This window comes from Lemur catta, chromosome 6, assembly GCF_020740605.2.
Source record: "Lemur catta isolate mLemCat1 chromosome 6, mLemCat1.pri, whole genome shotgun sequence".
Lineage (NCBI taxonomy): Eukaryota > Metazoa > Chordata > Mammalia > Primates > Lemuridae > Lemur > Lemur catta.
The window spans coordinates 85,308,850-85,322,789 of NC_059133.1; the positions used below are offsets into that span (position 1 = coordinate 85,308,850).

A 13,940-nucleotide genomic window follows, 5' to 3' on the forward strand; every position below is an offset into this window, starting at 1 on the left:
GTGAGAACGTTCTTAAAGCTCTAAGTCAGTCACTTCATTCTTCTGCTACAAAGCACGTTAGTTCCATGTTCTATTGATTTCAGTCCACCTCCTCACCCTGGAAATCAAAGGTATCCACCATCTAACCTTGATCTACCCTTCCATTCTCATGTTTCTCTGCTTTCATGTTTTGTGTTTGTTGTTTCATATGTATACAGTCTCCTGTTTCCATGTTTTTGCTTATGCTGTTTTTATCCAACTGTGATGTTTTTCCCACAACATTACCCTTGAATAAACCTTTAAATCCCATCTTAAAGCTTCTTTCTCCATGAAACATCTTTTAGGTATATATTTCCTTATCTCCCAACCAGGTGCAGTCTCTTCTCATAACAGTTGGTACATCTCTGTTATTTAAATTCATGTCTTTTAGACATTAAGGCTTATAAGAGCAGGGCTTTAAGTGTACCCATTTTTATAGTCTTCACAATGATAGGCATAATGACTGGCATATAGAAGAACTATATATTTCTGGAATTGAACGAGTAATTGGTAGTGCCTAAGGGTAGAGAAGTTTTTTACAAACTTTAGATCTCAGTTTGTTACAGTCAGACTGTGAGATGTGGTAGAGTAACGAGGGAGCATGTCTGAAATGATTATTAAACTTTGCAGAGATAAATGTAGTTTTTATTTTTTCATTTCATTTTCTTGGAACTTTGCTCTCACCTATCCGTCCTCTCACTTATTTCATTAGAGGGTGTTTTAACTCTACGTGCAAAACCCCCTCCTCCTGATGAATTTGTTGACTGTCTCCAAAAGTTTAAACATGGATTCAACCTTCTGGTAAGTGAAATTTATTTATATAGAATTAGAAGAAGTAAATGAAAAAGATCAAAGTCTAGTCAAGATATTCCTGATTAAGAGATAAAATTGTGTTTTTATAGATTTTTTTATATGTACGTTTTAATTTGCTTTTAATGAAAACAACACAGTGTAAAACAGGTATATCAAAGAGACTTGGTTGTAAGGTACTCTTAATTTTTAAAAAAAATTAACTACTTTTAATCTCATTCTGCTCATGCTGATGAATATATTAAAAGTGAACCCAGTTGTAAAGAGCTCTTACTCTGAGTCTATGCCAGACCTTTCTGAGTGTCTTTTGTTCAATTATATCTTAGTAATATATTTTTCTGTTTTCTTTATATTACAGGCCAAATTGAAGTCTCATATTCAGAACCCCAGTGCTGCAGATTTGGTTCACTTTTTATTTACTCCATTAAATATGGTGAGATTTTATTAGTTTAAGAAAGTAATCATTCTTAGTATGTTTTTTAACCCCAAGTGTCTATCTGGATTATCTAGACAGTTTTTCTTCATTACTTCTCATGGGTACTATTTCTCTTGCTATCTGTGTTAACGTTAAGAATGTGAAATTTGGGAGTTTAAAAGAACCTTGTAAATTACCTAGTTCAAACACCTTATTTTATGGATGAAGAAATTGGCATCTCTGACAGAGCCAGGGAAATTAAAAGAAATAAAGATTTATTGGATACTAGTGTTTCAGTATACACTAGTATATAATATATGGGGCTTGAATGATGAAGACGTTTTTCTCATTCTCCCAAAATAAATAGGCTAGTCATGAGAATTCTAGTGCCTGATGGATGGTTTTGCTACATGAAGTCATTCAGAGACCCATATTCTTTTCATCGAGGTGTTCTTCTATCTCCTGGCTTATCTCTAATTTAATTGTTTATTCATTTATCTATTTATTCAATAAATAGTAATTGAAAACCTCCCATGTGCTTGGCTTATCAGGAACAAAATAGACAAAAATTTTTACTCTTTTGGGACTTACATTAATATAGAGGGACAACCAGTAACCCAAATAAATACTTAAATAATACCGTTCTCTAAAGATTAAATGCTATGCAGAAAAATAGAACAAGGGTGGAGACCAGGGAGCACCACAGGTAAGTGCATGCATGTGTGTGCTTGTTATGGAGTGTTATGCTTTTTGAATAGAGTTGGTTAAGGGAAGCCTCACTGAGAAGATGCCACGGAAGTAGAGGAAATAAGGAATGAATGAGTCATGCAGATTTCTGAAGGAAGAGAATTCCAGACAGAAAACAGCTAATGTAAATGTTCTGAAGTGGGAACATGCAAAGAATATTCTTAGAATAAGTAGATATTGTCACTTGAGCAGAATAAGGGAAGAAAAGATTAGAAGGAGATGAGATCAGTGAGGCAGTAGGAGGACACATCTTGCTTGTCCTTATAGGGGACTGTGAGACCTTTGACAGTTGGAGGGTTTTCAGGAGAAAACGATTGCTCTGGCTTTACTGTTTAGAAATTTGGAGGATGGATGGGGCTAGGGTAATTATTCAGATACTCTAAATGGGAGATTATGGTGCTTGGACTAGGTAGCACGGGAGTTAGTGAGGAATCTTACCTGGTTGCAATTCGCTGATAGTTTGGATATGCTGTGTAAGAGCCAAGGGCATCTCCAAGGAATTTGGGCACAAGACTGGCAGGATGGAGTGATGATTAATGAAGATGGGGAAGACCACAGGTAGAGCAGGGTTTTGGAGGAAGATGAGGAATTTGGTTTTAGATTTGTCAGAATTGAGTCGTACCCAGATGAGGAAATTTGAATTGATTGTTGAGTGTAAGAACTTGGAGTTCAGTGGAGAAATCAGGCATAGAGATATACATTTAAGAATCATCTGTATTTAAAAGACATTCAGTACCATGAAATCAGATGATATCACTAAAGGAGTGATTGTAAATAAAGAAGAGTAAGAAGGCCAGGCATGGTGACTCATTCCTGTAATCCCATCACTTTGGGAGGCTGAGGGGGGAAGATCGCTTGAGGCTAAGAGTTCAAGACTAGCCTGAGTAACATAGACCCAGTCTCTACAAAAAAATAGAAAAATTGTCAAGCATGGTGGCATGCATCTGTAGTCCCAGCTCCTTGGGAGGCTGAGGCAGGAGGATTGCTTGAGCCCAGGAATTTGAGGTTGCAGTGAGCTATGATGATGTGACTGTACTGTAGCCTGAGTGACAGAGCAAGACCTTGTCTCTACCAAAAAAAAAGGAAGAAGGACTGGTTGAGCCATGGGCATTTTCAGTATTAGGAGATTAAGAAGCAGCAGCAAAGAAGATTGAGAAGAGGCAGTAAGGGAGGATGAAGCTAATCCTTCTTTCCCCAGGGATAACTAGATAACACCTGAAGTAGAATATGAAATGAGTATTGCTTTAAAATGTAGAAAAGTAAGTAACATTATCAGCATGAATGTCAGAAGCTGAGCAATAAGAGATTAGGAGATGAAAGTCCAAGACTTTGATCAATAATTTATGAATGCTTCCATATGTTGCTGCTATATATAGATCATCCGATTTCTACTTGTCTAATTATTGTTGAATAATTCTTGCTATATAAGCTTTTTTAAAAAATTAGATCAAGGCTAAGACCGTACATATGCAAAGAAACTGATACTAGCTCATTAATAAAATTTGTATTCTTTATTCTTTAACACCTTTGATACTATCTTAGTTTGAGTATTCGGAAGTGTTTTTTACAAAGCAGTTTTTCCTGCCTGTTCTTGTTCTTTCACACTCTTTCACAGATCATAAGTAGCTATTTAGCCATTACAGTAGAGCTATGAAATAATGGGACTGACTTCCCTAACGTATACAAATTAGTTTTTGTGATCAGGGTATGTATCTAAAAACATTGATTTCTTTTATCTTTGCCTTTCTTAAAAATGACACCTTATTCATGGTTTTCCCAATCATAATACCTCTGTTGGGCCATTTAACATTCTCCCTAAGGGCCCCAGACATTTTACCTGGACAGGGAGATGAGGAGGAACATTTTTATTCAGGGCCTAGTACCGGCCGGGCAAAATTTAGTGGCTTTAAACCTTGTAAGTAGCTCCCCTCTACCTCGCATGCATGTGTACACACAAGCACCCCACAGCACACGTGCGTGGCACATGCCTACTCACACGCTTGAGAGGGAGCTATGGCCCAGAGTCTTCTACTTACCTTTCATTTCCTTTTCCCTCTGTCAAACCAGAGGTTTTAATATTCCTCTTCTCCTTTACTTTAGTCTCTTACTTTTCCCTCTTGGTCATCCCTGCATATTTCTTGGAAATGCTTATAGGGCTTGGAAGATAAAAATTACTGTGCCAAGTAGTTAGAATAGGTTTTGTTCTCAAGAGTCAGCCTATCTCCTTTATCTAACTATATTTTCCTTCTTTTATTTTCATTTATTCCATTAATGAATTGTCTTCCACAATTAAAAGTCAAAAATAAAGTCTTAGTCAAAGTCCTCAAGGAAGGGAAACTGAAAAATAAGCCATAAATTATAATGTAATGTGTTACTAACATGCATAAATTGTATTGAGGACGCTGGGTGCAGGGTGGGGAGTGGTGTGTCAGAGTGGCACTGTGGGGTTAAGAAAGGCTTCCCACAGGAGGTGGTACCTGAGTAGAGTTCTGAATGATGGAGGACACTGGGGAACTGGGCATAGCATTTGCAAATACACAGAGGCTTAAAACAGCATAGTGTGCTCAGAGCACCTGGGCAACTGGAGCATTCAAAGCATCTCCTTTTTTCTTGTGCCACATCTCTGAGAAGGTGAGATTTTTATAAAAGAGTCTGGTTTCTGTTCTAGGAGATAACTACCATTTTTAAGGCAGAAAATAGTTCCTGAGAAATAAATTTAGGACAGTTTTTGGACGTCCACTTATCATCATTTTGCTTATCAGAGAGTTGCAGCTGTGTATTTGTTTCTGCTAGTCATTAAATTATCCATATTAAACCAAGGATGTTTTCTAGAAATAAATTCTGGCAAAAAATGCTGTAGATTGAGGGTACCAGTTTTTATTCATACCTTTGTCTGTATATCCTTTTATTTTTGTACGTCTGTGTAGGCATAGCATAGGCTATTAACTTGAGCCTTGTTTTTCTTGATAGTATTCATTTCTGGAACCATATTTTTCAAATTTGGCATAATAGATTTGCCAGTAAAGATATATTTTAAACAACAACAACAACAAAAAAAAGACAGAGATGGCAAAATCACCTGACTTAGAATTCTCTGTATAGCCATTAATATTTTCTAGAAAAAGTATAGTCATATGCAGTCCGTAGGCAAATGCTGTAAAAAAAACTGTTAATTTTCATTTTAGATTTTAAGGCCTGGTTAGACTAGACAGGTTGATTTGACAAGGTCTTTTTCATTCAGGCATTGTACGACATCAAAATTTAATTTGAGTATAAAAAGCAGGGCTCGTTTTGGGCATGGGTTTTTGTCTACACATTTTGAAAATACACAAAGAATAGTCATCTTGCTGAAAAAATGGTTTATTCTTTTAGGTGGTGCAGGCAACAGGAGGGCCTGATCTAGCCAGTTCAGTACTCAGTCCCCTATTGACTAAGGACACAATTGATTTCTTAAATTATACTGTGAATATGGATGAACGGCAGCTATGGATTTCATTGGGAGAAACTTGGATGAAAGCCAGGTAAGCATATATGAGTTCAGCGTTTCATACTTGTAATTCATTAAGCATTAATCTTTGTTTATTATGTGGATCTAATGAGACACTTATTTAACTTTCTATTTCTGAAGGACTAGGTGTTACAGGATGAAAAAGCCTAAACCCTTACAAAGCTAGAAGTCTAGTAGGGGAGATAGAAGTGTATGGAATATAAGGCGTGATAAACGTCAGGAGCGAGTCATAAAGTAAACACTGTTGGTTGGGAAGGGGGAGCACTCGGGAAGAGGGTTTAGAGAGGAGAATAGTTAGCTTTCAAAGAAGAGCTGGCATTTAAAGTTGACAGATGCATTTAGGTAGAGTTTACACACATACACAGACATACACATCCACACAGTACTTGCTATGTATTCTTCCTTGTACTTTACATAGCTACTGTTATTATCCCTATTTTGCAGAGGAGGAACATGAGGCACAGGGAAGTTAAGTAATTTGCCCAAGGTCACACAGCATGTAAGTGACAGAGCAGGGATGTGAACCCATACCTTCTGGCTCTGGAGTCGATGTTCATAATTACTCTGCTACACTGCCTTTTAGCAGGATGAGTAGGATTTGTAGTAATACATAACAGGGAAACAGCCTTCCTGGTAGAGTGAGAAGCAGAAGTGAAGGCATGAAGTAGGAAAGTCAGGGGAATGGTGCAAGAGAATGGGTTTAGCTGGAATATAACTTTGGGTAGTGGATGATTGTAGAGAAGGGAGGGAGGAGGAATGGTGTTAAATGAAGCATACAGAGATGAGCTGGGCTGGGTTATGCAGCCTCCCAATGCCATGCTAAGGAGTTGGAATATGGTTCTGTAGGCTGTAGACAACCACTAACTTTGTGAATAGGACTATGACATAATTACATCTATGTTTTAGAAAAATCAGCCTGGTAGTTGAGTCTAACATGGACAAGGACAAAAGTAACTGAAGGCAGAGAGGCCTCATGAGATGTTAATGCTATAGTACTGGCTCCTTATAAACGCTATTTTCCAGGACTAGAGCAGTCACAGTTGGATTGGAAAGAAAGAGTGGATAATTTTAAGAATTGTGTATTTGTCAATAATGTGACTGTGGAAGACCAGTTATTAACAATTGCAGTACTAATGTTTGCTGAGCAAAGCAAGTTATAAAAATATGTCTAATTTCATTATATGTGAATAAATAATTTTTGTTTTGCTCATTTATCTAAATCTTTTTATTTCTGTCATAACTTAATCATTCAGTATGGCCCCTGAGAAGTTTGTCTTTCTAATGCTTTTGAATGAGCTGGCATAAAAGTCATGGACCAATTCATAATTTTTTTCTACTTTTTTTCCCCTATTGAAACACATACAAATTATTCCCACTTATTTTTTGGGCTTTGGCAACTATATTCCAACTGCTTGCGTTGGAATATAGCTTATACCTTGAATCGCTTACCAAGGAGAAAATTGTTTAAAAGTGTTGCAGTTGCCTGGGCATGTTGGCTCATGCCTGTAATTGTAGCACTTTGGGAAGCCAAGGCAGGGGGACTGCTGGAAGCCAGGAGTTTGAGACCAGCCTGAGCAACATCACGAGACACTGAGATAGAAGAATTAGCTGGATGTGGTGGCATGCCCCTGTAGATACAGCTACTCAGGAGGCCACGGCAGGAGGATCGCAGGAGGAACTTGTGGTTGCAGTGAGCTGTGATGATGCTACTGCACTATAGCCCTGGCAACAGAGTGAGACCTTTGAGACCCTGTCTCAAGAAAAGGCATTGCAGTTGCTTATATATTGAAAATACCATTTAAATGTATTTATTTATATATAAAGCTATCATACTGCACACTGTTATCATCCTATTTTTATGTTATACTATGTAAAAATGGCTAAATAGATTTTAAATTTATTTACTTTTTTTAAAATTTAAAAATATTACTGGGGTACAAATGTTTTGGTTACATGGATAGCTTTTGTAATGCTTGAGGTCAGGGCTATAAGTGTGCCCATCACCCAGATAGTGTTCATTGTACCCATTAGGTAGGTTTTTGCCCATCCCCTCTGCTCTCCTTACCCCTAATTGATTTCTCTTGAGTTTTACTTCCCTCTGTGCATGTGCACATTAAATTAGACATGTGGTGTTTGTTTTTCCATTCTTTAGATACTTCACTTAGGGTAATACTCCCCAGTTCCATCCAAATTGTTGCAAAAGGCATTAATTCATCCTTTTTTTATGGCTGAGCAGTATTCCATGGTATACACATTCCACATTTTATTAATCCACTAGTGAGTTGACAGGCACTTGGGTTGAATTATGCTGCAATAAAAGCTATATATGACAAACCCACAGCCAACATCATACTGAATGGGGAAAAGTTGAAAACATTCCCACTAAGAGTTAGAACAAAGCAAGGCTGCCCACTGTCTTCATTTCTATTCAGCATAGTGCTGGAAGTCCTAGCCAGAGCAGTCAGGCAAGAGAAAGAAATAAAGGGTATCCAAACCAGAAAAGAGGAGGTCAAACTGTTGCTTTTTGCCAATGATATGATCTTATATCTAGAAAACCCCAAAGACTCAACCAAGAGACTCCTGGAATTGATAAATAAATTCAGCAAAGCCTCAGTTTACAAAATCGATGTATACAAATCAGTAGCATTCCTGCATACCAATAACAGTCAAGCTGAGAATCAAATCAAAGACTCAATACCATTCACAATAGCTACAAAGAAAATAAAATACCTAGGAATATACTTAACCAGGGAGGTGAAAGATCTCTACAAAGAGCACTACAAAAGACTGAGGAAAGAAATCACAGATGATACAAACAAATGGAAAAACAAATCATGCTCATGGTTTGGTAGAATCAACATTGTTAAAATGTCCATACTACCCAAAGTGATTTACAGATTCAGTGCAATAGCCATCAAAATACCAATATCATATTTCACAGATCTAGAAAAAAATAATTCTATGCTTCATTTGTACCCAGAAAAGAGCGCAAATAGTCACAGCAACCTTAAGCAAAAAGAACAAATCTGGAGGCATCACATTACCAGACTTCAAACTATACTACAAGGCTGTAGTAACCAAAACAGCATGGTATTGGCACAAAAATAGAGACATCAACCAATGGAACAGAACAGAGAACCCAGATATAAAACCATCCACATGTTGCCAACTGATCTTTGACAAAGCAGACAACAATATTCACTGGGGAAAAGAAGCCCCATTCAGTAAATGGTGCTGGAAAAATTGGATAGCCACATGCAGAAGAATGAAACAAGATCCATATCTCTCACCACTCACAATAGTTAATTCAAGATGGATAAAAGACTTAAATGTAAGGCATGAAACCATAAATTTATTTTTATAATTTTTTATTGATACACAATAGGTGTACATATTTGGGGCATACATATGATAGTTGGATACATTCACATAATGTGTAAAGATCACATCAGGGTGATTGGGATATCCAACACTTTAAATATCTATCTCTTTATGCTAGGAACATTCAAATTATTCTCTTTTGGCTATTTTGAAATGTTACAATAGATTAAAGTTAACTGTAGTTACCCTAATGATCTGTTAAACACCAGGTATTATTTCTTCTATGTAACAGTTTATTTGTTCCCACTAATCAATCTCTCTCTATCCACCTGCCCTCCCCTCTATCCTTCCTGGCCTCTGATAACCACCAGTCTACTCTCTTTTCTTCATGAGATCCACTTTTTGAAACACCCATATATGCATAAGAACATGTGATATTTGTCTTTCTGTGCTTGGCTTATTTCACTTAACATAATGACCTCCTGTTCCATCCGTGTGCTGCAAATGACAGGATTCTATTCTTTTATGTGGCTGGATAATATTCTGTTGTAAATAGATTTTTAAAATCTATTAGATTTACATAGGTTATGATTTTATGATAAGCCTAGATGGGATCTTTTAATTTTTTCCCCTGAGGTTGATTAAATTTATCATGTCTCATAGTTCAAAAATAGCTCAGGCTATTTAGTTACTTTGTTTTGGGTCCTCCCTCAAAATGAGAAAATTAATGACCATCAAAAGGAAATGTATTAGCTCTTAACATGAGAAAAGGTTCCTTTCAGATCCTAATTGTTAAGAGTATTAGGAAATAAATATACTAACTGATTTAAAATCTCATAAAATTGAAAAGAATCATGAAAGTGCATAATCTAAATAGAATGGCTGATTTCATCATAGTAGAAATGGGTACAATGAACACTATCTGGGCACACTTATAACCCTGACTCAAGCATGACAAAAGCGGTCCATGTAACCAGAAACATTTGTACCCCCCTAATATTTTGAAATATAAAAAAGAAAAAGAAAGAAAGAAGGAGGCTGGGTGGGGTGGCTCACGCCTCTAATTCTAACACTGTGGGAGACCAAGGTGGGAGGCTCACTAGAGCTCATTAAGAGTTCGAGACCAGCCTGAGCAAAAGCGACAGTCTGTCTGTACTAAAAATAGAAAAATTAGCTGGACGTTGCAGCACACGCCTATAGTCCCAACTATTTGGGTGGCTGAGGTAGGAGGATCACTTGAGCCCAGGAGTTTGAGGTTTCAGTGAGCTATGATGATGCCACTGCACTCTACCCAGGGCAACAGAGCTAGACTCTGTCTCAAAAAAAATATATGTGTATATACATACATATATATACATATATATATGTATGTATGCATAACATGAAGAGTTAAATCAAGCATGAAAGATAAAGCAATGTAATCTAGCAAAAATGAAGCCATAATTTTTGTCCTAGCTATTTTTGTGGTTCATGAGTTATTAGGAGCTTGTAAAACTAAGTGTCACTCAGAGTCATTAAATGATCAATGGATGATGATTGTGATTACCAATCCCTGATTAAAACCAAACTGATACATTTAATTTGTAAAATTGGTTATCTACTTCATAATTTAAAAGATTATAAACCTCATGAACATGCTGGGCTATTTCTTTCTGGAAAGATACATCTTTAATAATATCCGGAGGTTTCCTAATGATGATAGGGAGGTGAGTAAAAAATAAGAATCGGAAACTACTTTGGATAGCAGAGAAGTTTAAGCTCCAAATACTTATCACGCTTCCAGCTTCACGTTCCCTTCCCACACAAAGTTTAAGAAACCTATACCCATGTTAAATAGTTGAGTTTAATTGAGAATTGAGGCAATGTAGTGAAAACAGATCATGCAGCAGAATTTAATCTTCTTTCATTTTATTGGCATTAAATACTAGCATAAATATGTTTGCTTTTCCTTTTTAAAAAGGGTGGATAGAGGGCATATTATGTATGTGTTGTTTCTGGTTTTTGTTATTTGGTTTTTTTTGTGTGCGTGGCTTTCCTTAGTGAAGGTAAAATTGTGAGCATGGATATATTAAAAACTTTATTGTTTATGTGTCTTCATGTCTTCCTGCAGAGCAGAGTGGCCAAAAGAACAATTTATTGCACCATACGTTCCACGGTTCCGCAACGGTTGGGAGCCTCCAATGCTGAACTTCATGGGAGCACCAATGGAGCAAGATCTTTACCAGTTGGCCGAGTCTGTGGCAAATGTAGCAGAACATCAGCGCAAACAAGAAATAAGAAGATTATCCACAGAGGTAAAGTTTTTTAGCATCACCTTTTGTAGATAGCAGAATAATCTGTGTATTCTCTTATAATTGTGAGTTTTCATTTTTATTGTTCTAGAATCAAAGACTGAATGTTACCTTCTCATAAGTTCCCGCCTCTCTCTCACCTCTGTCACTTTTGTGACAGTTGCTCTGTTCCTGTGTAAAGCCCAGCCCCAGCCCATGTTCTCCTCAGTCTATTGGCCCTCACTCCTACCCCTGCTGCCACTGTTCTCCTGGGCCTGGGGCTCTAGGTCTTTTTGAGAAGGTACTCTCTCTCTTTGTCAGGGATTTCCCCTGTTGCCCCTTGGCTTATTTCTTTCTATTTTCCTCTCCCGTTGTCAGACCTTCAAGACAATTCCCTGAACCTTGATCCTCTAAGCCTGTCCCAAGCAGCTCTCCCTCCGTCCCTCCCTCTTTCTTCTTTCTCACTCTCTCTCTCCCCCTCCTTTTCTCCCTTTCCCTCTCCCTCTTCCCCCCTTGCTCTTTCTCTTTCTCTGTTTTGCCTAGTTCTCTCTGGGGTCCTGTCAGCCTGGCTAGAGGACCAAAGCTTTTTGTGGACTCCAGTTCTCAGGCTCAAATGATGTATAACACCATAACATCTTTAGGGGATCATAAAATTTATTTTATTTTTAAGTATTTAGTAAGCTTTAGAGTATAACCATTTGGAGAGCAAATTGAGAAGATGAAATTGGGTATCCTATATTGTCACATGCCTTAAAAATGATTGTTCTATGACTCTTGTTGTTCTGTTGGAAAAGAGCATTGAACATTGATTACACAAATACAAATTGGATGATCAAACCTTGAGGATGAATGAAATCTAGTTTGAAGAAGAAACAGTAAATGATGACTAGATCCTTCTGCAGTCCTGTTCATTTTCTTCATTTCATACCTTAATTTTGTCAGGCTATCATAGGTATTTATAATGTAGAAACATGATAGGAAGAAATGAATTAGCAAACCACAGTAGATTACACCTTGTGACCACTTTTAAGGAGAAACATTTATCTAAATTAAAATTTTGAAAATCGTTCCCTTGGGGCAATATTCTTTGGAGAATAACAATAATGTTATAGAAGATTAGTTAAATTCCTGAAACTTTAAAAATAAAGCAAATATACTGCTTTGAAATTAATTTTTTTAATGTGATTTTTTTCCCCTCTTGTATATAAGCGAAGAGGTGGATTCTGTACCTGTCCTTCCCTCTAAATGAGTAATTAAGAAGATGACCTCACTCTCTGACCTCCGCTCTGAGCATGGGTTGACACGCATATGTTCCTGCCTGTACTTTATAGTTTAGGCTTCATCACAGTGAATCTTCTTTCCATTTGGAGGGCAACTTTTTTAGAGGAAAAAAATGTACTCAAACCTGATATTTTGATATACTTCTGTTGCTGTAGTTACAATACAGCTGACTGTTTTCAAATAAAATTTCCAGCTTATAGTCTTCATATCTTAAATAAGAAAATATCCTCACTTCATAATGTATGCCTCAGAAATTCACTTTTGTGAGTTCTTTTTCAATTTGTGTGTTTGAAGAGAGAGTAATGTGTTCTGGGCTTCCAGGATATAAGTTTGTCTACTTTTACTGAATAAGTAATTTTAAAAGAGGAATTATTGAGAATCCTTACTTGTAATGAGTTATCATTTTTCTGTTGTAACTATATTTTATGGCTTAAGTAGTTATTCAGAGGTTTAAAAAAATGAAATGAAAAAAACATGCTAGCAGTTCTAGGGGATTTTATGCCTTGAGATTTTGTCGGAAAAGAGGCCAAGTAATGGTGATTTAAAATGCATAAAAAATGTAATCATTCCTAGAAGAGATTTTATTGTACCTTATTGCTACTGTAATAAATACATTTACAACAAGATGAGTAGTTCAGGATCTGGTGGTTTTGTTCAGAAGCGAAAGGCATAGGTGACGTGGAGTGGCAAATATGGGCGGCAGTACTCAGCGTCTGTACTTCCTCTGACCCAGCAGCAGCCCTGCGCGAGGTTGTATAGTCATCACAGTTAGTCATTTGTCATCATCTGTCTCCTCCCTTCTAGCATTCCCAGTCAGTCTCAGGACCCAGTGATTTCATACCGGCTTGCGTCACTCTATTATGTTCAGAGCTAGGCAAAAGGTGTGGGTGATTCTAGCAGTTTCTTGCATTCCCCCTTTAGAACAACCTTTAATAAAAAATTACCTAATCAAATTTAGTGCCTCTTCTGTCTGCTAGGGAAGTGATAAACTGAATTAATTGAGCTCAGCTATTTAAATGGCTGAAAATTGTTTATTTGTATTTGTGTGTTAAATGCAGTGTCCTGGTGTATATTTCAGAGGAATCATATAATGTGGGTATTTTGACATCAACACTGGTCCACTGGGGACACATCACCTACTCTGTCTATGGATAAATTCAGCCCTACTCCTGCCAACTTTATTATTAGAATTAACCACAGGAACCATGTGTCCAAGACTTTTCTGAAACATTCCCAGTTTCAAATATTTTGCCCCAATGAATCCATAAACAACTGAAATACCCACAGAATTCCAATGTTTTAGTAACCATCATGCTTCTCCCATACTTCATTTTTACATAAAGAAACAATATAAGATCTTCTGGTAATGTTTTTTGTTTGTTTTCTCCCAATCGGAGCATATAGCTTCTATAGCTTTAAAACCATGGTGCTCATTGGGACTTCTTGGTAGCACCCAGTAGGTTCATGTTTGAATTCTGTTAGCTGCAAAAAAGAAATGACTCCAGCGTTGTCTTATCCTGGACTCTTGACTGTCAAGATCAGTGTATTTGTGTCTTTCTGTGTTTTCCTT

General features: G+C 37.0%; 1 protein-coding gene across 5 annotated transcripts in view; it reads left to right on the top strand.

Annotated features, from left to right (window-relative positions):
- Positions 1-13,940, top strand: part of EPS8 (epidermal growth factor receptor pathway substrate 8) — a 164,407-nt gene that overhangs the window by 123,654 nt on the left and 26,813 nt on the right. For all 5 annotated transcript variants that reach the window (XM_045554263.1, XM_045554264.1, XM_045554265.1 and 2 more), the window contains exons 11-14: positions 731-819; positions 1,187-1,261; positions 5,363-5,511; positions 10,930-11,113. In XM_045554263.1, the coding sequence (XP_045410219.1) occupies positions 731-819; positions 1,187-1,261; positions 5,363-5,511; positions 10,930-11,113 (497 nt within the window). The remainder of the gene's footprint in view (positions 1-730; positions 820-1,186; positions 1,262-5,362; positions 5,512-10,929; positions 11,114-13,940) is intronic.